General features: G+C 34.0%; 1 protein-coding gene across 39 annotated transcripts in view; it reads right to left on the bottom strand.

Annotated features, from left to right (window-relative positions):
- Positions 1–27,056, bottom strand: part of EPB41L3 (erythrocyte membrane protein band 4.1 like 3) — a 142,308-nt gene that overhangs the window by 16,580 nt on the left and 98,672 nt on the right. For 21 of the 39 annotated variants that reach the window (XM_087961569.1, XM_087961565.1, XM_087961561.1 and 18 more), the window contains 10 exons: positions 26,713–26,817; positions 26,116–26,158; positions 21,653–21,728; positions 20,217–20,435; positions 19,811–19,898; positions 18,069–18,221; positions 15,593–15,690; positions 13,197–13,372; positions 7,530–7,747; positions 1,895–2,461 (listed from right to left, as the gene is read on the bottom strand). In XM_087961569.1, the coding sequence (XP_087817695.1) occupies positions 1,895–2,461; positions 7,530–7,747; positions 13,197–13,372; positions 15,593–15,690; positions 18,069–18,221; positions 19,811–19,898; positions 20,217–20,435; positions 21,653–21,728; positions 26,116–26,158; positions 26,713–26,817 (1,743 nt within the window). The remainder of the gene's footprint in view (positions 1–1,894; positions 2,462–7,529; positions 7,748–13,196; positions 13,373–15,592; positions 15,691–18,068; positions 18,222–19,810; positions 19,899–20,216; positions 20,436–21,652; positions 21,729–26,115; positions 26,159–26,712; positions 26,818–27,056) is intronic. The other 18 variants (XM_087961596.1, XM_087961578.1, XM_026671897.2 and 15 more) reach the window with 3 other exon arrangements.

The raw sequence follows: 27,056 nt of genomic DNA, 5'->3' as shown, positions 1-27,056 counted from the left end.
CATCATATCATTAGGACCTGCATTTCCTATTTTGTCTTTTCACCAACTATAACTCTAGATGCAACTCACAAATTGCATCTAGAGTTATACCTGTTTCTAGCTTGTTGCTTTTTAAAATTCTAGATAGCTCAAGCTATCCTAGTTTAACCATTTTTACTTCAGAGAACACTTTAAAATCCAAAACATTTACTTATTATTTAGATGTATTATTTAGAATGGAGTTCCTTCTGTTCTTGCAGAAAATTTTATTGGACAATGCTGTATGTATCTACTCAGAAGTAAACCTTATTCAATTCAATAGGTTGTGCTCCCAGGTAAATGGGTTCAAGACATGGAGGTAATGTAGAACTCTACAGTGAGATTTTAAGCAGCTCTAAGGGACTTTTTCTCAAAGAAAATAATTACTAGATCATTCACCAACTTGCAGTTTGTTGGAACTACTGCTGAAATTTAAAAGCAGACATTTTTCTTAGCTTATTATAATCATAACTGCTGTGTTTTGTTTTGCTGATGTAATGCAGACATGCCAAGATTCAAAAGAAAATATCATGCAATATGTCCAAACAACATGTCCACCCTGGATTAGGCACAAATCGGTGTAATCTAGCAGACAGCTGCTAGTCCTGGTCTAATCACAAGCTTGGTTCATATATAATAACATGATTTGGTGTAAGAATATTTATACCTTTTAACCCAGGATTGCCAACTAGTTTGTTGATCTGAAACTCACCTTCTGGCATACATAGAGCCATATATTGGCTAATATTGAAGCACATTATAATTTCTATACAAACAAAATAATTAATTGAATTGGTATGAATAAAGTTTAAAGCAAGCACAAGTCTAACTGCATAGTTCCAAATCATGATTTTATACATCTGAACCAAGCTAATCTAAAGCAAACAAACTAGAAAACCCATCCTATCCCATCTCAGCTGAACTTTATTTAGAATAAATCTTATTGATTTCATTTAAACTTACTGGCAAGCAAGTTTGCTTTGCAATGAATTATAACATATACGGTACTTTCAGATTATTATTTGGGTTGATTGGTAATTTTAATTTAACAATTTGCAAAATGCCAATTCAAAAACTTGTGATTTACTTAAAAGATGCTTATAAAGTACTTGCATCGTATACATTTGACACTATTCACTGTATGTTACAACTCAGTGTTCAAATTTTATGTTACAGAAGAAAAATTTAATTTGTATTAGGAGACAGAATTTTCTTAACTAGGCTTCATTAATCCTATAAAACACTTATCACTAGACTAGAATACTTCTTTGTTAAACATGGTTAAGAATGTTCTTCACTTTGATTATAATCTTTATTAAAATGCTCTAAGCAAATAAATAATTCTGGCAGTAAGGGAAGTACAGAATAGAAACACTTTCCAGTTGTGCTCTACTCCTGTGTCTGCATCTATGCAGCTTTGTGGACTGAAGTAAACACAATTTCCTGGCTATTCTTCGATAGATGGGATTATTCCAAGAAAGTCAGATTGGATCTATGGTAGTCTCATTTTCAATACAAAACTTTTTTTAACACTAAATTCCTTTTAAGGGTAAAAGGTAATTTAGAACTTTTCCTGTTCAGCTAAAATGTTATAAATTTAAATCCACAACTCAGGATTGTATTTGAAATAAACTATTTGAAACTTTCATTACCTAAAAGCAATTTGTAAAAATTATCATCTTATACACTTTGTCTTGTGCCTAACCCTGGGCTCAAGCTACACTCTCAACACAACAAAAATTTAAAAAAAAAAATCTGAACATATCGGCACAGACAAAAATGAGGTTCTGAAAGGACTACCGGTGCAGCATTCTAACACTGTTTAGGACTGAAACAATGAACACAAAAAAAGTGTGTTCTGTGTCGAGGTACACACCTCTTCGTCTGAACTGTCACTCAGGTCATTTTCAAGTGAAGCAGTCAAGGAAGCCGCCTTGGGCTCCAGGTAGCAGAGGCACATAGCCAAGGGAAAGGAGAGAGTGAGAGCATAGGGTACAGAGAAAGAAGCAGAAAGCAAAAAGAAAAAGATGAAAAGGAAACAAGGCACAAGGGAAGGTGACCGAATAGGAAGGAAATGCTGCACACTTTGTGGCAGGATGTTTGTTTCAGACAAATTTGGAAAGGATAAGTAGCCATCATCATCCAGGAGAGAAGGGAATGATTCTGGAAGTTGCAAGGAGAAAGAAAATAATGTACCACCTTTTCTGGCCTTTTGTTTGTAATTAAATGCCATGTCATGTTCAATAGAATAAGCTCTTTCTTTTCTGCTGAAGTTCAAATCAGTCTCATCGTGCTTTTGACTGGTGTTTTTTAATGATTCACCATCTAATAAATTTTTACTATTCTCCTTACACCTCCTCCTGTGAAGTTCTGTTGAAGATGCAAAGGGACCAGTTGGTGAGGATGGCAAGGGGGTTAATGAATCAATGCCAGGCAAAAGTGGCTGATGAAAGAAAAGATAGCAAGTGCAAGAGCAAAAGGACAAAAAGAAAATTATAATTGGTTAATTTCCTCTGCATATAAAAGTTAATTGCATAAAGTTAAAAGAACAAATTGAATTGAATTAATTATACCAGTTTACATGCTGTATTCTATGAGGGTAGCCAGTTACAAAGTTAACTCATCTGTTGAAATACATTATCTTATTTTAAAAAGTTCAACATACACATTTAATTGCTACATTAAGTTTGCAAACTAGCAAGTCTCAAATTGAAAGGCTTAAAATCATCCCACAAAGGAATGAAACTATATAGGCTATATGCTTCTTTCTGGTATAAGCACCATTGTCTTTTTAGCTCATTGTACCTTTGTCTTTGGCATTCCAAAGGTTTAATCTGGCACTAAAAAAAAAAAAGTAGGAATGCTACAGTTGGTCATACTCTTAATTCATGAATGTAAATCTGTGGTTCACCACTCATTCTGCCATCATTTCCCCAATTTGATCACCACTGTAAAATGGATAAGGAAATGGGAGAGGACATTGATACAAACAAGTGAAAGGGTAAGCAATACTTCACCATTTCAATTTTATTTTCCAAAAAAGGATTTCTTTCTTTGTAACATTCTAGTTTTTAACCAGAAATTTCTGTGATTCCCCATGATTTTTGGAGAAGACTATGATATAAAACTTTGCATTATAATTTTCTATAGGATTTTGAACACTGAGGAGTGTGTCTATAGTAGTACCATATATTGCTGGAATGCAAACAAGAGCAACTCCTTCCTCTATTAAAAACTTAACTAAGACACCTCTTATTAAAATGGGACCACTAATTACCAAAAAAAAAAAAAAAAAGCAAAAGCAAAAATTATTTAGGATTAACACAATAAAAATCTAAGGAAGTATGTCTTCTTCCATGGCTTACTGACTACCACCCATGTTTACTGTTAGAGAATGTTGAGTATTAGAAAAAATGGAATAAGTAGATGTTAAGAATTAAATGTAGTGTTCTAGATAGTTAGCTCAAACAAAAGGATTTAGACTGTAAAAAATCAGTTTGGTTCTATAAATAAGGTCTACCTGAAAAATAATAAGCAATGTCTTATAAAAATGAATTTACATCAAAATATATCTTATTGCAATAGATCTGCTTCTGGAGAAGTCTGTATAGGAATACAGGATATTTTCTTTTACCTGAATGCCCAAATTTTCCTACTAATAGGCTCTATTTACCTGTATCTGAATCTGTCAAATTATGCTTAAATTCAGGCATGTACATTATCTTACATACAAACGGTTAATGGAAGATAATATTCACTGCAAGCATAGTATTCACTGCTAGAACAGCAATTCTATATAAACATAGCAATTTGTGGTCTCTTTTTGAATACTAAAAATTATTTTAATACCTAATTTATTTTTCTGAACCAGCATCTGGATAACAAATAAAAAAATATTTTCAAAATTTCCATCCATGGGGAATGCTTTTGGTCTACTGATTAAGGCACCAGGCTGAAAACCAGGAGACCATGAGTTCTACTCCTGCCTTAGTCAAGAAAGACAGTTGGAATGGAATGGTCACTCTCAGCCCACCCCCACCTGGTTATTGTGGGGGAAATAGGAGGAGGAAGGTGTGTTGGATAAGTATGCTGCTTTGAGTCATTTGTTCAAAACAATTATGGCGGAATACAAATAAATACAATTTTTTTAAAAAATTTAAAAAACGTATGCATTATAGAGAATTTCAAGAGACCTTCTCAACAAGGATTGTTGATGCTGACCACAAAATCTAGTTGATTAATAAATAGTAGTAATAGTAATAAATTTTTTCTTTCTATTTTTGCTGTATCATTTAGATTTATTCCTCCTGGATTGTGCTTGATTTATGGAGGTTATTAACCATGTCATACATTATCTTTGTAACTAATTTATAAATGGAATTCAAAGTTTGGCTTAGCAATTTAAAAATTCTAAATGATTTGGGACTTTGCTATTGGGAAAATTATTTTATCTTTTCCTAAAAACCTGACAGTTTTTTAGGGTAAGTTGCTGCATTTGACTATAAGGCACTGATCTAAAAAAATATGCAAAAACATAGTTTCATTAACAATACTGTCTATAACAACACCCTTCCCCAAGAAATTAGGTTTCTCCTGTTCATAAGTATATTCCACAAAGCAGAAATGTCAGCAAATGCTTTAATGTATTAGCATTACCTACTACTAAGTTTTTCCCCCCTGGTTTTTGCTGCTTCAAGTACTGTAAACATTTGTAATTACTGATTGTTGTTGTTAATGATTTTATATTTTGCAAATCAGGAGAGCAATTTCTTTACAGAAGACAAAAGTTAGAAACTAAATATTTAAATGTTTAAGTAATCCTACCGTGTTTCTCATATAATAAGGCTGGGTCTTATTTTTTTTTGAGCCCCGAAAAAATGGCTAGGCCGTCTTTTCGGGGGTGACTTAATTCCCCCCCTTGCATCTTAGGGCGGGCGGCGACGGCTTGGATGTTGACCTCGCCGTTGGTGGGGCACTTCGTATCGGGGTCAACGCAGGCAGCACCATATCCGGGTGTGCAACAAAAGTACTTCCTAACGGCAAGCCCCCCCCCACCATTCCCCCCATTTCACATGTTTTAATATAGGCCTTAATTTGGGGGGAGGGGCTTAATTTCATTTCATGCCTATAAAACATGCTGGGACTTCTTATTGGGGGAGGCCGTATTGTTGGAGAAACAGGGTACACATCCAATACTCCAGAAATAGTGTTATGGGAAATTACATATAAATTGGTCAAATGGATTTTCAGATAAATTGTCCACAGTAATTGATCTTTTAATTAAGAATCCCTAACATCTTCCAATAAAATTCTAGAGCTCCTATCGATAGAACAAAAATAAACAAATAGTATAAAGAAATAATGCTCACTGATTGCAATGCATGTAGTATTTCTGAAGGAGTTTCAGGTGTGCATCCTGTTAGAGAGGAAATGGTAATCTGTGGCTCTCCAGATATTGCAATTATAGTATACCTCACTGTTGATTATGTTGGCTAGGTCTGCTAACAGTTGATTCGACAATATTTAGAAAATAAACATTGTCCATTCCGTTGTAATGAACATTCCTTCTTCTACAGTTCTGGACACCAGTTTCAGAAAGAAAGAGATTGAAACCAATGATCAGGTGAGGGCCTTGTCCAAATGGAAGTTTACATATGTTTTGATACAGTCACACTTGAAGATATTTGCTCCTAAATGCAGTTACATAAAACCAATCAAAGATTGATTTCTAAAATATAAGATATAAATCTCTATTTATATAGGAAAATATTTAATTCCTAGTTTCTTCCTACTTATCTTGGAATATTTTTTTCTGAACCTCTTTTCTCGTATTATTCAATCCCTTAATAATATAGGCATAATTACTACATTGTGATAGCTATTTATTGCAAAATGTGAATATCTTAAGCACTTTTATTTAAAGTTATATATTCCAACACAATTCTAGTAGGAATTTTAAAAAGCAAAAATAAACATCATGGTTGTCAAAAAATTGAATATACATTTGCAGAAACATGTAATCCCTGGAATATATCATATTTCCTGCATATTATCATTTAATAAACTTTAATTGCCAAATAAAAATTTAAAAAACATTCAATTGAACATGAAAAGCATTGTTATGGCAAGACAGTTCTTGCAATGTAGTGTACAACTATAAATGGCACTCTTCATTTTTAGCCAATAATTTAGTGTTTATTTTGACAATTTTAAGTTGTCTGCACTTCATCCCCCAGAATTCCCCAACAATACATCTTCAAGTTGCTAAGATTGAGAAACACTGCTATAATTGTATGCCAAATGCAACATTGAATAAATTTGTTTCTGCTTATTTTAATAATTTCCTACATTTAGAGATGAAAAGTCCTTTTAGCAACTGAGTACATTTTATAAAGTGTTAATTCATACATTTTGTGATGATATTGCAGCATGAGCCTACCATCTAATAACCATAGTAATTACTGTGATAATGTATACGTATCCAGCAGTTTATCCCACCTAGGCGCTTGAATTTAACTTATTCAATTCTCAGCTTTTACCTATGATGATTGGGAATTCTGGGAGCTCCAGTTTGGAAGGGCAACATTTTGTGGGGAAGTCTGTCCTGTGCCAACAGCTCACTCACAAAATATGCCTATTTCAAGCTGTGTTGTTGTAGAGAAAGTGTATTCCAACTATATCTGCAAAACTACTGGAACACAATGATTGGGAGAGAAATATGTGACAAGCAGGATTATAGAAAAGTAAATCCGTATACCTTTATAAAAGCATGTTGAAACACAGTGGATACTTAACAACTTAAATTCTTGGAGTCAAATATCTAAACTGGATGGACTCATATCCCAAATGTCTCGATAAACATTGATTTTATTGTACTAAGTGATTCAGGTTTATTGACTCCTACCACTATATATGTGTCTATAAAATATGTGACATACTATATAGGTATCTGGGACTAAAGCTAGTCTTCCTTGTCATAGCTGTTCATTCTGTACAATATTTTCTGAAGGTCCACCAATAGGCAACTTTTTTGATAACAGGAGACCTGGAATTAATATGATCTGGAGTTATAAGTAATTTCACATGAATTATGACAATAATGTAGAAGTAAAAGGATGTCAACATGTACAATGATATGCTCTCTCTAGTTTAATTTATACTAGAAACACTGATTCTAAGATCAGGAAAAAAGGAAGTTAGCACTCTTATAATGACAAATAATTCAAAGGCAATTCAAAAAGGCAAATAAATGCAGTAATCCACAAAAAGAGTTATTTACATTGTAGAGCGTGTAGCATATTCAAAAGTGAAACATGTTCTCTATATAAAACTAAATTGCCACTGTTTATCTTAACATTGTCAGAAAAAGCTACTGTACAGAATCACAAATTATTTATTACTAAACACTGGTTATTTGCCACTACTTTCTTATGCTTTCTGTCGCCAAAATTGTGTGGCTTTTGCAATACTGCTTAGTTGATAGAATTAAATTAAAAATATAAAAACTATACCTTAGTATCGTGCTGTATTGCTGAAACTGGAGTGCCTTCCTCTTCTTTCTTTTTTAGCTGTTCGTCGCCTTTCTCTTCTTCTGCTTTCTTCTCTGGTGTCACAGTAGTTATCAAGTTTGTTTGAGAGATGCCCTTTGTTGTAGCGTACTGGCCAGTACCAACCTCTGCAGCAGACATAGAATCCTTCATGTACATTTCATGGTTTTCATTCACTGATGCTAAAAGCAAATGCAATGTGAAGAGGTGAAATCTTAAATAGATGATTCATTAGGCTAAGTAAAACTACATTATGGATTAATTATTTAATTCTGTGCATGCCTACCAAAAGTAAATCTCATTAAATTCAATGGGATTTATGCCCAGGCAAGTGAGCACAGGCTTGCAGCATTAAGCAGTCTGCCAGTGAAATGGAAGCCTCATGTTTCTAAAACATGCAGAAACATAAATACTAAATCCTATATAAAACAATAAAATTAATATGCATGTATGTGTATGTATATACATATACAGATATCATATTAAAATCTGATATATATTCACATGCATGCAGATACTTTTAAATCCAGAATCTTTTTTCCCCTAAAGTTTGTCCTAGAATAGATAGCTTGAAAGTAATGAAATTATCTGAGCACGCTGCACTACACTTATGTAAAGAACCTAGGTGATAAACAGACAATTAACATATACAGCTTGAAAGTACTTCCTTAAAAAATAATTAATTAGCAACCAGAGGCAATTATCTCAAAATGCAAGATCCTAATGAGCCTGACATATAGACCCAAAGAAGTATCACTAATTCACTGGAAAGAAAAAAAGATTTTGAAGAGTAGGTTAAAAAGTAATTTACAGAAAGAAAAAAAAATGGCCATTTCACCAAACCTTTATTATACCAACTTGAATCACACTAAATATACAAGGCAGACATTAGGGTTGTACAAGACAAAGACATATTTTACAGGAACAATTATAAAACAGGACCTCTATATGTGCTGCGAAATGTTGCAAAATAGTTCTTCCAAATGTTTTGCACATATAAATACAACAGCATTATTTTCTAATCATATACATGTAGTCTTCAATTTATGACCACAATTGGGATAAGAATGGCCAATTGGCTAAACAAGATGGCTCAGTGACACTCAATTTTATGATATTTTCTGCTGCAGTTGTTAAGAGACTCATATAGTCATTAAGCAAATCTGGCCTCCCCCATTGACTGCTTGTCAAAAGCCGGCTGGGAAGGCACACAATGAGGATCATGTGAACCAGAGATGCTACAACCAACATAAATAATTGCCAAGCATCTGAATTTTGATTGTTTGAAAGTAAAAAGTTCCTGCCACCATTTTTAATTACTTGATCTATGAGAGTGCATCCTTCCTAAGTTTTTCTCTGACCATTAAGGTAGAGAGGAAGGGGGGCTCCTGCCTCTCTGATTGTTTCCTCGGCAGCATCTCTTCTCCTCATTCCCCAAGATCATCCACAGATTCCATTTCAGTAGCAGCAATCCCTAGAGGCCAACTTGACAAGCAGACTGTCACACCTGAATAACTGCAAAGCAGCATTTCTGATAGTGGCAAGTGTCCACCATAGAACATAGACAGCTCCCATTCATGTTATCACAGACAAATCACTCTCCCTCATTTTTAGAGGGGCGATTTCTGTGAACTCATCTAGAGATGGAGGTGTGTAAAATGGATTGATCTAGATATCTAATATACCTAAATGGGTCTCCTAAATGCATCTGCTTTATCTATCAGCTCTATCAATCTATGTGATTGATATTATTTCCCTTTCTTTCTAGCCTACCTAAACTGAGGGAGAGGGATTAAGTGCCACTCTGTCATTCTGCATATCAGGGTTTCTGGGAAATATTTTTTTAAAAAATAACAGGTTCTGAGGCTGGAAAAAGTTTGAAATTCCTTCCATGAGAACATAGCTGACAAATGACCATCCAGCTTCTATTTCAACTCTTCTAGGAAAGTGTCTATGAAGATCATCCAGGTTATGGTTGTCACAAAAGGGCTTTCCCCCCAAAAAGGCAACTGGATTTTGTTTTTCCTTGAAGATGCTTTGCTTCTCATTCAAGAAGTTTCTTCAGTTCTGATGAAGCTTTTTTGATGAGAAGCAAAACATCTTCAAGGGGAAAAAAATTTCCAGTTGCCTTTTGGATCTTCTAGGAAAAGAAAACTCAGCACATCCTTTGGCAATCTGTTTCATTGACTGACAGCTCATATTCCTGCTGAGTTCTAGCGTTGGTTTCCTTTTTTGTGATTTTAACCTGGTCCTCCCCTTCTGAGAAAACAGAGAATGTTGTGAAAACCTTCAAAATGTTGCGACAATCTTCAGAGATTTAGACACAACTACCATAATTCCCTCCCCTTAAATATCCAGATCCTTTAACCATCCGTTTAGAGAACTTGGATTAAGAGTTCTTATCTTATATAACGTATCTTCATCATTTTGAAGGAAATAAAGTATGCATGTAAATGATGAAAATTAGCTCTCTATCATTATGCAAGACTTCTGCTCATACAAAAATGACTTTTCTATTCTTTTTTAATCTTCCAGGATGCCTTTCCAGAACAGATTTGTAAGATTTGGGCAAAATAAGCTGCAATGGACATGGAGAATTCAATTTGCCATCAGAAAGATGCCATTGGAAATAATTTCAATACTTCAATCTAGATAAGCTCTTTTCTGGTCTATGAAGCAGATGCAATTGGCTCTAGTATATACAAATCACTTAGGACTTACATGGAATAAAATAAAAATTAAAAAACTGTATTAGGAGATGAAAGCTAGCACAATATAGTCTCTGTGCAGTAATTTATATTTATATTATGTAATAAAAGTTTAAGCATAATGAATAATGAAAAGCAAAAACGAACATAAAAGAATAAAAAAGTATTTTACATTTACAAGTAGTGAGCTTCATGAACTCAAAGGATTATGAATCAGTACTTTAGCTGAACAAATCCAACTCTGATTTTACGTAAGCCATTTGGAGTTCATTGGAAGAAAATGAGAATGTAAATAAAACTATGGAGCTGGAAAAAGCCACTTAGACCAATGACTCCAAATTTATGTTCTGCTTAACATTCTCAATTCATAGGCTGTGACCTGCAGTGGGATCACATAGCAATAAATGAAGGGCTGCTGAAGAGTGCAAATTCTTTCCCAGCAAGTTTATCAGTTTGATGCAGAAGTATGTGGAATTCCAAGGAAAGTTATAGTTCCAGAACCATTAATGAAGCCCTAATGTCATTTTTTTGTCTTTTTAACAGATCACATCTGCCTTTCAAAGGAAGAATAATTATGCCTGGAAAGGAACATGGTTTCTAAGCAAAGTTTGATTCTCAGTCTGCAAAGTGGAAGAGAAAATGGAAATTGCAATAATGGGGAAAGGATTTTCTAAGCATCAGACTGGAAGGGAAAAAAAGTAGATGAGCCACAACTGTTATCTTGGTGCAGCTATACGCTGAGAGAGAGAATGCCAAAAGTAACTTCTAACCTGCAAGTGTTTTGTAAAATGCAGCATTTTAACTGCATTTTGAGTGGGAAAGAAAGAATACACCTTTTTTCAATGAATAAAGAGTGGGTACCTTCAAAATAAAACTTAGATTTCAGGAATTATGCCAAAACAAGCAAATTCAACCTTTCCTTTTAATACATGGATTATTTTATTGGACTTTTTGTTGCTGATTTCCAAAGTTGTAAGTTCTATCATTGTTTTATTACAATGATTGAACTTTTATTATTAATATGGCTCATTTATTTCTGGCTCAACCACATTTTATTCATGGTAAATGGAGTCACATAAATTCAATTTTAGGGGGTCATGTACATGGAGTAGATTATAGTACAGAAACCCAAATAATTACATTTAGTAATAAAAAAGAGATGCAATGAGTCATTCAGATGACTCAATATTTTCAGGATAATGTCCGTTCAGTTTTCTGCTAAGCCCTTTAACTCTCCTGGCTAAATGCTTTGTATGGATGTATGCAAATTACTAGTTTATTAGCTTGGCCAAAAATATTTTTGAAATGCAAAGATTAAGAACAAATAAGGTGATCATTTTTTGTTTTTCTTAACTTGTACTTTTTCCACATGTAGTTTTACATTACCTTTGATTTTTTTAATATAAATCCACATGAAAATCTACACCAATAGAACTAATTCTTTTAATATACATTTGTAGAGATGTTTGCTTAATTTGTATCTACTATTTTCTCTAACGCAATGCCTTTTATTCCTTCACAAAAGAACATATTTATAGCTTAGGGCTGAACCATGGTCCTTAGTGCTCTCTGATTATGGTTGTTTGCTTGCAGATGTTTCATTACCCAACTAGATATCATCATCAGTGCTAGTGATTGTGATATTTGATCTGTTTATATACAGATAGTATTCAACTTACAACCACAATTGAGCCAAAAACTTCTGCTGCTAAGCAAGGCAGTTGTTAAACGAGTTGTGCCTCATTTTACAACATGTTTTGCCATAGCTGTTAAGCAAATTACTGCAGTTGTTAAGGGAATTACGCAGTCATTAAATGAATCTGGCTTCCGCCATTGACTTTGCTTGTGAAAGCTGTCTGGGGAGATTACAAATGGTGATCATATGATTCCAGGACATAAACTATAACTGTCATAAGCACATACCAGTTGCCAAACATCTATATTTTGATCATATGACCATGGGAATGCTGCAACGGTCCTTAAGCTTGAAAAAGTCATAATTCAAAGGCACATAATTCAGAGCAGTTGTAGATTTGAATGGTCACTAATGAATAGTGTAAGTCGAGGACTACATGTACTATAGTTTGCCCTGCCAGAACTGGTGGATGTTTCATTTGCTCCTTGATAGTTTCTTGCTTGTTCTTTGTCTGGTGTTAAGCCCTGTTTATCTGGATACTAGCTGATAGAGAGGACATGTTCGTGTCTTCTTTTGTTTCCTTCTTTTGAATAGTATGTAAATATAGTTTATATATACTGTATGCATCTATCAATGGCTGATTTGTCTGAATGCCAAACTTTCAGTAATACCCTTGGGTTTTTGGATTTTGTACTCATCTGAATAATACAAGCTCCACTAACACTGGCAGGGCAAGCTACGGTATATAAATAGGGAGCAAACCTGATGATGTTATCTAGATGGGCAACAAAACATCAGCAAGCAAACATCCAAGCTCAGAGACCACCAATGATATATTTTTGCGAACACTGGAACTATATCATAAAGTTTGGAAAAACACAAGTACCATAGCACGACTAGATTCAGTTTGCATATTGTGTTAGTCAATACAAGCTGAGTGCATTTAACATCCTAGCAATGATAGCTATAGCGCCCTAAAACAGCACAGAAAGGGTAAAAATTCAGTAGCAGGAAGAACAGCTAAAGAAATAAATGTGGACGACTGAAGTTTTAAGTCTTCCACAGCTTATGAACTGCCACATGAATAAGCCAGAGAAAAGCAAAAGGCCAAGTTTAACGGGAATATTTTAATAAATGACATATCATGCATATACTTACATGTGTAATCCAAAGAAGCTCGGGGGACATGAGATTACAAGAAACTTGAATCTGTCCTCTAATGCAATGTTTTATTTAAAAAAGAAAATGAAACAAAGTTCCAAGTAAGGATTATTAAGAATATCTTACCCCCGTCTAGGCTGCGAGACATTGTGTAGCGTTTACTTGAGGAACGTTCAAAGTAAGGTGCAGGGCGGTCAATCAATGCACTAGCTCTTCTTGTCTGGGCTTGTGTCCTTCCACTGTAGCGAAACTTAGAACCTAGTGTGAGGAATTTTTTTGGAGGAGCTTCTGGTAGCAAGAGTCTAGAATATATCACACATGATAAACATTACAAATGACCGATTTTCTAAACCGAAACAAAAGATTGTGTTTTTAAAACTATTTTCTTCCATTCTTGAATTGAAGGGATGTGATATTTATAGTATCACTTTAAGCAATAATTAAAAAAGCAGTGTAAAACATTTTATTGTAATTTAGCAATTATAAAATAGTGTATGAAATATTTCAAGCTTTAATGTGTTTGTCAGATGGAGTTAGTCCTTTAATGAACACAGCAATACTTGAAAACAGAGTAAGTGATTTCTTTAAACTACAACAATGTACTAATCAGTCTGGATTTGTTCTAAACAGATATTAAGAAACAACATCAGACATATTCTGAGTATCAAAGTAAAAAGTAAAGTAGTCCCTGCAAATTTTTACTCTGCTAGTCATTGCTGACTATAGCGACAGGGTTCATCTCCGTTTCAATGCCAGAATAATAATATTCTGAGTGTACTGATAAGTTGTTGTTTTTTAAATGGACTGGCAGTCATAAGCTGTAAATTGCATTATCATGCCACTTGTTTAACATGGATTCCAGAGTGAATTATAGCTTCTTACAGCCTAGCTATCTATACTCAAATGGCCTGTGTAAATATATTTTGGTTGATACAAACAGAAACTAATGTTCTACAAGAGATCATTAAAGAATAAAAGTAATGGAACAAACATCTGGGATAAATATAGGGAAAAAATAAGGCCAAATGTCTCCCTTTTTGCTTCACCTTTATTTGAATGAAGATAAAAACTCTTTAAAAATTCACTCAGTGAAGAATTAATAATATGTGTAGCTTGCAAGATTAAATTTATATAGTACTAAAACTCTCTTTCCTATAACCCTTAACTGGGTAAAACAATGCACCTGTTTGAACCAAGATACCTTCAATGGGCTAACTTACAGAATGCGTCCCAAACCTGTGCGATCCAGATTAAGGAAGGGATGAATTAAAGCTTCCTTAAATGGAACAACCCTCCTGCAGCAATGTATTAATGACTGCCTGGACTCACTTGCAAGTCACCCTCCTGGAGGCTTATATTAATTAGGAAGGGCAAAAGAATCTAATAAAGAAGCTGCACTAACAGACCTATGATCCTGACTACTTCAAAGGAGTGAAACTGCTTCTAGATAACTGGGTAAATCCCCTGTCCCTGGGCGAGGAACCTACTCCACACTTGGATTCCAAATGATTTTATCCATTCAAGTGCTTGACAAATTGTCCCACATGGTCCTGTAAATGTTCTTATGAGTCTTCCTTCCCTAGGGAGGGACTGGATGACTGTAAACAGAGCTACTAGCTGGCACTCTGCAGATACAGTAAGAGCAGATAAATACTTGCATTTCACTGCTCTTACTGCCACGAGATAGGCATTAATGTAATCAGACAGATTTGTTTGCTTTCCTCCAGTGGTTGTCTCGCAGTCCCTTGGCCCTTTTCAACACCCTCAATTCCTCCATGAATCACAAGGAGCATTGGGAGTGATGGGAACAGACATGCTACTGTCCAGGGTTCTGGCCACCTTCTGGTTCCAGACTGTGGTCAGAGCCTCCACAGGACCATGCAGCAGAGCTCCTGGGTCGTCCTCCAGCTCTCTCTAGAACTTGAATGAGTCACCGAGAGGGAAGCATTGGAAAATCTCAAGGACAGCAGGGCATGATCTGACCATGACAGAGGTTATAATGATACATCCTCCACAAGATCACATTGCCAGTGCTGTGACAAGATCATTTCAGTGATGTGTCCACTTTCCCAGGTAGGCAATGGATGACCTGGGATAGGTCCAGGGCCATCAAATCCATGAATTTGTTATCACATGCTTTTTACTGGAAAGGTTGTTTGATCTCTTCAATGGAAGAATGAGAGTATGCTTCAATGCCTAGAATAACTCCATCCTGGAGTGTAACTTGATACATGAATGTGCACCACATCCAAAATATGGGGTTTTTCTATATATTCAAAATCTGTATTATAATTTTACTGGGTATCAAAAAGAGAAGAGATATTTACTAACATGGCTTTCAATTATAGTTTTGAGAATTTATTAACATTTTGTGAAGAGGTCTGGTGTCTATTATATTTTTAAGTGGGCAGCCATGATCAGAGGTCAAGAAGAATGTTATATCTGTTTGTATACCTTTGTCCAATTTATTCTTATTTCATTGTGATGAACTTTGAAATAATCCTTTAAAAAGAACTACGTACCTGAAAAATGTATGATGTTCAACACATACTTTCCATAGACGTTTTGCAGCACGATGATTTGGTAGTTTAAATCCAATTGTACTTTCAAATTGCTCAAACTAGAAAATAAGAAAAAAATCCAGGTTGACAAATATATCAACATATTTTGTTTTAACCTTGGTCAAATAAAGCGACTTTACCGTATGTTTCTTCCTTCTACTTTTAACAATCTTAATCTTTAGATCAATCAAATACTGTAGGTTTTGATTTCACTTCATTTCTTTTTAGTCCTATCACACAACATTCTTCAATACTTTAACAAGCCTCTTTTGTAAATCCAGTAAGAAAAAAAATGTTCAGGTCATTCTATTGATTTATTATTTGTGTTTCCTTTTTGAATTTTAAAACATCAGACAATTTCTTTTGTAAATCCACTGAAACATCATTTCCCAAATCATTGCCTTGGCCTATCAGTTGTAAATCTATTTTTGATATCAACTCTATCTTACCAAATAAAATTTACTCTGTATCTTTCATTTCTTCAATAACATCTTTTAGACATAGTCTACCAAAGAAAGACATCATTATTACTATTGACTCTATTTTGCAAAAATATCCTTCAATATTTTTATTATTACCACATTTGCATTTTATAGGCTCACTTTCTTCCCCCTCTATCTAAAATCTTCAGTTTCCTCTAGTGTCCAGCTTCTGTGGGCTACACTGCGTCTTATCTGATCATCTAGTCTATCTAATCTACAGGTCTTTCTCCTGTCTCTCAAGTTCATTCCCAGGTATCATTAATGTTTCCCTGGAAGTTTAAACTGGAGGTCAGTTAAGTTCTGCTGTTAATATAGTTTTATGCTTAGGACGCAGTGTTTACCTCAGGCATATTGGGTCACAGTTTGTAACTGTTGATTTTAATCTTTGTAATTGCTATTATGAGAAGGGCAACCATTTAAATTACTTAAATAAATACATTCTCCACATAAGCTGTCTCTCTAAAGGAAGTTAGAGGTTTAGCTTTCTACTATACAATAGATTCTCACTGGTGTTCTCCCTATTTTCCATTATATCAACCCAAATAAAGTGATCGAGAAATGATTTCCACTGGGAGAAACAAGAATTTATTGCTATAAATTCAATATGGCAATATGGTTTATAAGCATTGCACTGCCACAATAAACAAAAATAACAACATTTAAATTAATACCAGAAAAGCCAACAACAGATAATACAGTGTGTTCGATATTATATTACAAATTCTTGTTTTTTCTCCTTGCAGAAAACAGAAAATAATTACAACACAAGTAAACAGGGAAAGGGAGAAGCTGAAAAGTCAAGTTTCAAAATATTTCAAGGCTGAACCTATTAGCCTAATATATAAATACATTACACTGCATTAATTTCTAAAGTAAAATTCATGTCAAAGGTCAGTTTAATGTCAGGGTTCCAAGTAATAGACCCACAGTAAGCAAAACTCCGAAGTAGGTAGGTGTGTAAATGTGAACACAATTAACAAAAAATAGCTTTATTGGATATATCATATTGGCACAGATCTGGTGAAAACTGACTGAAGATTCCCAGTTTTTATCTAATTAAAAGTAATAGTTTGTCACTTTCTCAAAACAATCAGTCACATGGTCCAAACACACCGCTGTCTGGTTGCCTGGTGACATCACTCCTTCCTCTGACCAGGTGTGAGAATGTCCTTGGTTCCCAAGAAAAAGTATTTTGTTTTGGCTACAAAATCCCAGCGACCTACAATCCCCCCTCCCTATTCTTCAGTGGTAACACTGAAGCTTCCACGAAGTTTTCGGTCAGGTCTGCTTCAGGACTGACAATTCAATATGTAGACATATGAAACATGACAAAGTGCTAATGTAAGTTTTGTATTAAAATGAAGGGGTTTCCCCTCCTTTATATATAATATTTGAGTATTTTTATTGTGAGTAAAATATCACAACTAGAAAAAGCATTTTCTCCATTTAGGATTAAAATATTGCAATTTATATAGTGGATTCTCTTAATATAAATTGTGATAAAGATTAATGAGTAAACAAAAGCATATATTATTCCCCACAGCAAGAAGCAGCAGAGATAGTCCAATTGATTCTTTTATCTAAAGAAGAGAATATATTTAACCTTGTTTCTATTTAGAAATTGCTTCCCGTGTTTGCAATGAAAAAAAAAAGAAACCTTGATTTTGATTGTACTAATTACATATAGGTTTGTTGTTACAGAAATAGCTAGTATATATATACTGTTATATACAAGTAAAAAGTTGAGGTTATAATGTTGTTATTTTCTGTGCTAAAGAAAATTGGAAGTTAGTGCCTTTTTCTTTCCTTTTCCTTTTCCCTCTTCCTCCTCCTAGTTTTCTATTAGTTTTTTTAAAATTTCTCTTTGTATTTTATATTTTGATAAACTATATTTTGATAAATAAAAACGTAAAACAAGACAAACATAACAAACAATTTCATTCAATTTTACTTACTTCCCCTGGTCGAATTTTGATGTAGAAGTTATTCCTCTTATATGAAATTTTGAGAACCTTAGGCCAAGCAAATCTGTTTATTCTGAGTCTGTCTCGATAAATCAAGAGACCACTTGCACAAACACCTAACATGATTTCAACTCCTTCAGAATCCTGAAAAACAATTTTTTAAAATCTAACATCAATTCCAAGAGTTATTTATCAGCTATGATATTTCATTTTTATCCCTTTCATAATTTTAAGAAAACACATAAGAAAACAAAATTAACTAAAATGTTATACAATTCTTTGCTATCTATATCATCAGCTAGATAGAATAAAGTTTATTGATATCCTATGAGACTGTGTAAATTAAATACCACATTCTTAATTTAGCATGTAGTCAAAAACATATAGAGAATTCCCAGAGGAAACATTAAACATCTCTATGTTTAATGAAGAAATCACAATTTGTTTATATGATAAATGGTATGTACGAAACCCTTCCTAGGGGAAAAAGATAATTATTAAATGTATAATATGTAGTAACAAATATTTAAATTATATACAATTAATTGTTTTCCTGCTTCTTTCCAACTGCTACTTCCTTTTGGTTATTAGCTAGTAAACTACTGTATACTTGGAAGAGAGGGGACCGAAACTGTTATTTTAATATCCCTTTGAAAAAGAAAACAAATTTTCAATATAATTCTTACGTTTAATTATGTCTTTAGACTATCATGCGGGCCTCAATGATCCCAATTTTGATGTTCGTGTTCTTTAGAAAGACCTAATTGCATTACTTTCAGAATTTTTTGATAGCCGAAGTGGCCAAAATTTTTGCTGGATAGTTATTTGCCCAAAGATGCCTATTTAACTTATATTTGTTAAAGACAATTAACAAAAGATAAAAGTTAAGATTTTTTTTCACTCTTAATGTATGTATTTGCCTGCATACTGTCTGAAGACCTTTTGAAATCTATTATGCACCTAGCTCATTTTAGAAAATATTTTATTCAGAATGATACTGGAATACTGATATGATCCAACACTTTTTAAACTTCTTAAGCAATTATAAATTGACAAAAAATAGCCAGTTTGGTCCAGTAGTTAAGACATCAAACTAACCCAGGAGACTGTGAGCTCTAATCCTGTTTTAGGCCTGAAAATTGGCTGTGGTGACCTAGAATGTTGGGGAAAATATGCTGACTCTGTAAACCACTTAGAGTGCTGTAAAGCACCAAGAAGCGGTATATAATTCTAAGTGCTATTGTTATTGCTAAATCAATCAGATTTCTCATTCAAGGTATAAAAGTCAAGGCTCAATAGTACTATTTTAAAGTGCAAAATACAATATAAATTTTTAGGTAGTGGTTAGCATTGGTGGAAAAATGGAAGGGAAGAATGTGTTACCAAGACTTGTTTTTGTGATTTTTAACTTATAATTGATTAATGTTTTGCTTTGTTTATGGTATCATTATTCTTATTTGAGTTCTGTTTAAATACTCGGTCAAACTCATGTAAGACTCATTACGCAAAGAGACAGCTCCCTGAAGAAATTAGTAATGCTGGAAAAGATAGAAGCAACAAGAAGATGGTAACTAAAAACAAGGTGAATGGACACAATTACAGTGGTAGTAAGTACACCATTTTAAGGGCCCAACTGGGCAGAACACCTTAGAGAAGGTCTATCGATGATTGCTAAGAACTATCTGTGACTTATACAGAAGTTGAATTATTAGACTGCTGAATACAATATGTACCTTGGCATGATGTAGATCTACTCCATACATGGACAGTTTTTTGGCATTTTCCAGAAAGTGCATTTCTGCTTCTGCAGGTGTCATTCCCCTAAAGTTAATCAATATGAAAAAACCCACATAAGAACAAGTGAAAGTGAAGTTGTTTCATGCGGGGGGAAAAATTCTTCAAAATGTAGATTCTCCTTTGCATATGCCAAAGTCGATGAGTTGGCACTTTTGTTAAAAGCTATGCAATTTGTTGTATCAAAGGGATTTGCTTTAAATGGTGGTATTAAGGCAGACTGTTTTGGTTTTTAAAACTAAGGCACTTGAATGACTAGAGTCAAGACAACTTGCACAGCAAAGCAGACCAGGATGTTCCATAGAACCATTATTTATAAACATGGTTTCCCTCTGCATGTCTCACCTGTGGCTTTTATGAAGCTCTATTACTTTATCTTCCAGTTCTTTAGTATGATTTGGTGCAAAGCGGAATTCACTGACATAGTCACTCCCGTATTCATCAGGATCATAATCTCCAAGCTCTGACTGCACTGTATAGGAGCCTAATAGTGCAAGTGTGACAAAAGAACATGGCAATCGTCCAGACACAATGTCATCTCGCAGCTGCAAGCAGAGATAATACCTGCAACAAATTTATATTTTAAAAAGTGTATTAACATTTCTCTATTTAAGCAGAAGCATTAAAAAATACACTGATTCATAAGCAAATATACAATTTATACAAAACACATTGCTATTTTCAATAGTGGACATAAAAAACAGCAAGAAGGAATATTGGGGGGACGAAAGCACTTTATAACCCATGGATACATACACACAATCTGGAAACTAAAATAATTGCCCTGTATCCAAAAACATGCACAATTGCTAAAATGCTGTTTGCAGCAACAGTTTTATTGGCAAGGCACAGCAAGATCTAGTGACAATTTCTATTTTTTAAGCTATTATTAACTAAATTAACAATTGCTTGCAAACAATTTCATCTATTAATTTCAACAATGATCTATTCTGAATTTATTCAACTGAATATTTTTGAGAAATTTTTGCAATAAAGAGTTCTCCGTTATAAAAACCTAGATAATGAAAGAGAGATGGAGCCAATGGTTAAGGCACCAGTCTAGAAGCTAAGAAAATGTGAGTCTAGTCCAAACTTATGCATGAAAACCCAGTTCTGTGACTTTGGGCCAGTCTCTTTCAGTTCAACTCAGGCTGGACTATTAGGTATATTCACTGCCCTGACTTATTTATAAAAATAATAAAGATGGGATATAAATAAATAAAATAATGAAACTTACCATAAGCTCTTTAATATATCTCCCAATAATTCCCCATGTAAAGGGTTAAAACAACAAGTTGGGTTTCTACATACACTACGCTAGGAAGCACTCATTAACAAGAAATATTGGAATTGTATTTTTTAAAAATATATATGGGATGAGGAAGAAGAGAAATCTACATTTTAAAATGTTATCAAGCCTCAAAAACTGATCTTTGCAATTCCTGAACTCTGCAATAAGAATAAATTTGAGTGACTCTAAGATAAGCCCCTAGAAATGAGGCTAAATTTCAACCTCATTCAGGAGAGAATGTTAGATGAAGTAACAACATCCTAATAAGTATGAAAGCTTTTCCATTACTTATTATCAGCTCAATAGCAGAATAACAGAGTTGAAAGGTATGTTCAAGTCATATATTCCAACCATTTGCTCAAGGCAGGAAACCTTATACTGCAATGATTGAAATCAGCTGACCTTATGGCAACAATTTGTTAATAAGCAAATTATGGCTATAATGATTTTTTTAGAAATAATTTCTGTTCAGTGATAATGCATAAACTACCTTGTAATATCTTCAGAAAGTTGGGCAGGATCTGGAGGGTAGAATTTAACATTGAACGAGAAATGCCAAGCACCACCTAAAATACAACAAAATATTAGTGGGATTCTTTGTCTTCTGCACTCACTATAATTACCGTATTTACTGAGGTAGATATTGTTGTTACTTTTAACCCTGATGCTTGTTTCTCCTGTTCTTTAAAATTCTTAGAGCCATTTCCATGATATTTCTGAGAGTTTTATTCAGCAGAGCTTCAAAATCTACATCCGTAATCCAGTGAAACTATACACACATACACACACACACAAACACCATCCATCAGCATCTTTATGCTACTTTAGCATAAATGAAATTGTAAAGAAAAAGAAGAGATGTTATTGGGCATGCTTGATGGGATAAGAATACTTTGTATATCATAAGTGGTTTGAACGTTTACATTTCATGTGGTGATTTTTAACAGTTTCATTTTGCCAACTATTTCCTACTTTTTTCTTGGTCTGTCCTTTGTTATTTGTGATCTAATGACTTCCAAGTAAGGTTATCATAATAAAGTCTATGTGGAATGTCCCTTGAAAAGCTTCAAATGATTTGAAATATGGATGGAATCCAGTGATTATTTTATAAAGAGCTCTTTTCTACGTTGAAAGCTCTCAATAGCATAAAATCGGAACTTCATAAATAATGTTAGCCTGTATGAACTAAATTTTGAGCTTTTAAAGATTTCTCCTCTGACTCATTAATTTATCATTCATATGTATACACAAGGAACTGCAAGGTACAAAAATTGAGCCAAATTGGTCACAATGTCTATAGTATAGAACAGTCACTAAGTGATGATTTAGTTCCTTCACTGCATTTGAAAAACCAATAGCTATTTTATTCCAGCAAGATGGCAAAAGTCAAATTTTGTACAAAAGCTAGATTGCTATTTGTAAGAATTGCTGAAATGCCCAAAACTGTCTTCTTAAAACCAAGTATTTTGTACTTTAGAAGCACTGGTTGTTTTCGGATGTTGGCCTAGATGGTTTTATGTATTCTTGTGCATGGTCTTGAAAGGGTAGTTTGAATGGCAACACACATTGTTTTACCAATTACAAAATACAGCATATCAGCTTTGTTTTGTTTAAAGCTGTTGTATGACCTCGGATTTTATTCTGAAAGTACTGCTCTGACAGCATCAATCAGTAAGCCTTTTAATCACATTTTAATACTTTCTCTGTTTGCTGCACTCTAGTTTAACTGTATATGCAATGATAGATATAGATGTTGAAAGTAAGTCAGGTTCTATTATTAAAGCCTTTTGTCACAGGTTCCTTTAGCTATATACAAATTCAGTGGGCTCCCAAACCCCCAGAAAAACCACACTAGCCTCCTTGGCCTCTAGGAAACCCACATACAAGCAGACCCAACGGGTAGTAGTCCCAGTTCCTTTCCACACTCTTCCCAGGTCTATCACTGCTCCTAATATTAGTAGTAGACTATTCCTGCTCTTAGGTCCAGGCTGCTTCCAATTCTTTATTTTCAGAGTCACAGAAATTATCTCCCTTACCATAATATGACCAACACACAAACCATTCCACCACAACACACCCAGTTTATTTCTGCTTTCCTTTTATAGCTGCTGGGCAACTGAGTTGACTAGGTGCAGGTCTTAAAGGGGCAGAGCACCATTAGCCTAGGTGCTAGCCAATTTTCAGACAGCCTGAAAATTGTTATGCTTCATGGAACAGGCCTTACGGATTCTGAAAGAGCAACATATATTTTCTCTGTACAGAGATTCCATCCTTTAAATCAGGCCTGTACCCTGTGCTGCCCACCAAGCAGACTTATGTGGCTTGTCAGCGGGGGTTTTTTAAATCAATAAACTCATAAAGTTTTAATATATCTCTGTAGCTTTTGTCATGCCAACAAAATAATTACTTTATTTCTCACAGAAGCTTTTTCTTTATAGAAATCTTAACATTTTAAAAGTATTGCTAGTTTCATCATGTAAGCCTGTATGAAAACAGAAATTTTAATTTAATTTCTGATAGGTAATGCTTACTGCAAAATGCACTTGTTTATGCATATTGTACCAATGGAGACAAATCAAGATAGCAAATATTTATCCCTGCAGGCCTCAAAAGTTGAATTCTACCTGAAGATAACTAACTTACTGAGATAAACATTGATGCTTATATCTGGACAGTATTCAAACATAGAAAATGTTTCCTCTTTCACTTGACAACCTAGATATTACTCTGTTTTAAAATTCTTTTACATTCATAAATAAAATCTTAAATCACAAGTATTAATGGCAGGGTAACTGTATATATAAAGTCCCTTGTTTAATCTTGATAGATCATCTTCACAAATAACAATGTTTAGATGGAAAATACAAGAAAACATATAAAAGTCTCTTTAATGGTACAATTCAACCTTTCTGATGAGAAATTTTTAATTGACTTCTAGATAATAAACTTTAAATGACCAATGGACTTTGATGAAAAAAAATTGGTTTCAAAATTGAGACCCAAGTTAAATATCTGGTGATTCCACAGACTATATAAATTGTATGTTGTTTCAGAATTATATTAAGTTATGGAATGATAACAGAAAGGATTTATTGAAGTGGGACAAACTTATCATTAATGGGTAATGATTAATGATTTACCTAGGATGTTAATTTTATTTCAGACAATACTGGTATTGACTGATAAACCATTTAAACAATGGCAAAAAGATATTTCTAAGTTTGTTGCATGGCAAGGGAAAACACCAAGAATTAAATATAAATTGTTGCAAGACACTAAAAAATATAATTTTCTTTTAGGTTTGATGGACAAATACCTTGAAAAAAATGGGACTTTGCTATTATATTGTGTATGATAACAGCAGCAAGACTTTTGTATGCACAGACCATGCTGTCAGGTTAGGATCTAATGCTTCTCTCCTCCCTGGGCACACTCCCTCCAATCTTTCCCCATTTTTGGAAGGTTGCAAATGGTTATCATGTGATGGCAGGGGCACTTGGCAACTGGCTGTAAGTGTGAACAGATTGCCAAGCATCCAGATTGCGAGGACATGGCTGTGGGGATGCTGGGATGTCCAGAATTCCAAGGACTGGTCATAAATGCTATTTGTTCAGCCCAGTTTTAAGTTCATTGAACAAATGGCTGTAGATCACCTATAAGTATTAGCATTTCCTTTACATGATACTGAAACAACAATCACATCTTCGGCATTTAAAAAAATCCCGTTTCCAAATAAACAAACCCAAAGGTAGAGTTAAATCACATATTAAGTGCACATACTGTAAAGATATAGCAACACATTGTTTCTATTCCACTACATATAACTTTGTTTCTCTACTGAGCTGTTCAGAGCATCCAGTAGTGGGAGGTGCTTCAGTCTCTCCTAAGATAGGCTGGGCTTAATTACAAGGACGCTCCTCCTTGGTTTCTACACAAGTTCCTACATATAGCACCGTAAGTGTTATACTAATTTTTTGCAACAAAAATAAATTTTACAGCACCTTAAAAATTGTGTTATTTATATTGTACAGGTGGTCCTCACTTAATGAGTACAATTGGGACTGACAGCTTGTCACCAAGCAAGACATGGTTATTAAATGAAACATCACATGATCGTGCTGAACTTACATCATTTCTGCTGCTGTTATTAAGCAAATCACCCATAGTCATTAAATGCAACATTAGATGACTGTGATCTGTGACTTACTGCAAGGTTGTTCAGACTTTGTCAGAAGCTGGCTATGAAGCTCAGAAATAACGAATGATAATTATGTGACCATAAAGATACAAATTTGAGGACCTGTAAAACTACTTTTTCAATGCTATAGTAAGTTTGAATGGTTGCTTAACTGAGGATTACTGTATAAACTTTCAAAAATGGGACATGATCCATAAAACCTATTATAATAATCTTTCTAGAACTTAATTGATATTGTAGTTCTTTCTTCAACTGCCACCATCACATATGCACAATACAGTACTAATCTTAAACTAATATCTATGCTAATAATATCTCATATTAAATATTTTCAAATATTTTATGCAAGGTTTTAAAATTATTCCTAGTTATCTAAATGGCACATGGCTTGCTTCTTTGTGGTACCTATTGTTTTCCTCAGTATCCGCTCAGCCAGTTTGTGCAGACCAGTCTCCTTCAATTTATAGACTCATCTACTGGAACCGTGGAAACACATCTCTGTAACAATGTCTGCTTTCTGGAATGAGGTTCCCCCAACGATCCAAAATAGTTTTTACTCTGCTGTTGTTTCAAAGAATGAGACCGCTTGCTTCATTGCCCTTGCCATCTTTTATCTTTATCTTCAATTTTACTGATTGAATTGTTGAAAGTTGTTGACAGCATACAAGTTTAATACATCATCACTACAACCTTCATCTTCATTATTACTGAATTATTATTAAATGGTATTTTTAAAAATGTAGACCAAAACTTACTTCGGATCTGCTTTTTAATTTCCTTAGCTGGATCCAACCAATTCTGAAAAGAAATAATTTAAATATTTAAATTTGGACTTTCTGAGTTTAACTACTATAATAAAAGCAGTTGTATGTTCAATCAAATATTGTTTGCAAGAAGTTTGGGCATCTGTAAATGTATTTCAGGTTCAGGTTTCTTTCTTAAGCTCCCCTCATAAATATTTCAATAATGAATGTTAGGACCAACTTAGAAGAATTATCAAAGTAATAGGAATGTTGAGGGGGGGAAGTAAAAAAAAAACAATGAATGAGATGCTACATAAATAGAATACTAATCAGTTACTATCTGGAAGACTATGCCTTTTTTAAAACTTTCACCAAGAACATACATACATAACACTAAAAGTGTGTTTTCCTTAAGTCTCAAAAATATCAAAATTAGATGTAATAATTGCTTTGAATATTTCAGAGGGTATTACTTAAATTAGTATAGGAGTTCAGCTATAACTACTGTTAAGCAAAGCGCTGGTTTCATTCTATAGCTCCTTATTCTTGGATTAAATATATTTGACCCCATGCTATCTCATGATTCCTGCAATAAATGATTAATTTTACCTTCTGATTTTCCATATCTCTGTAAGTGAGTCCAAAATAATCTTTTTCCAGGAGGTTCAGGTGCTCACATACTTTGTCAAAAAGAATCTGGCCCTTTGAGCGTTTCTATAGTCGGGGAAAAACATTCAGAATGAGTTTCAAGCTTTCTTTATCCTTGAACATCCTACACTTTTAAAAAAAATAATGTTTCATAGAATGCAGACCTCATTAAAGCAATATTAGGCTTAATATATTTTTATTTATTCCAGGAAACAAACTTATTTCTCATTTGGAGGGACGTATATTTATAATATAAATCACTTATCCTAATTCAAGATGCTGATACACTGCAACAATATTATGAA

Source organism: Notechis scutatus, chromosome 3 (assembly GCF_049901735.1).
Source record: "Notechis scutatus isolate UNSWTSFEM ecotype Mainland chromosome 3, rNotScu1.2, whole genome shotgun sequence".
Classification (NCBI taxonomy): Eukaryota; Metazoa; Chordata; class Lepidosauria; order Squamata; family Elapidae; genus Notechis; species Notechis scutatus.
The sequence above is the reverse complement of the archived record's forward strand: the minus strand, read 5'-3'. Positions and strand labels throughout refer to the sequence as shown.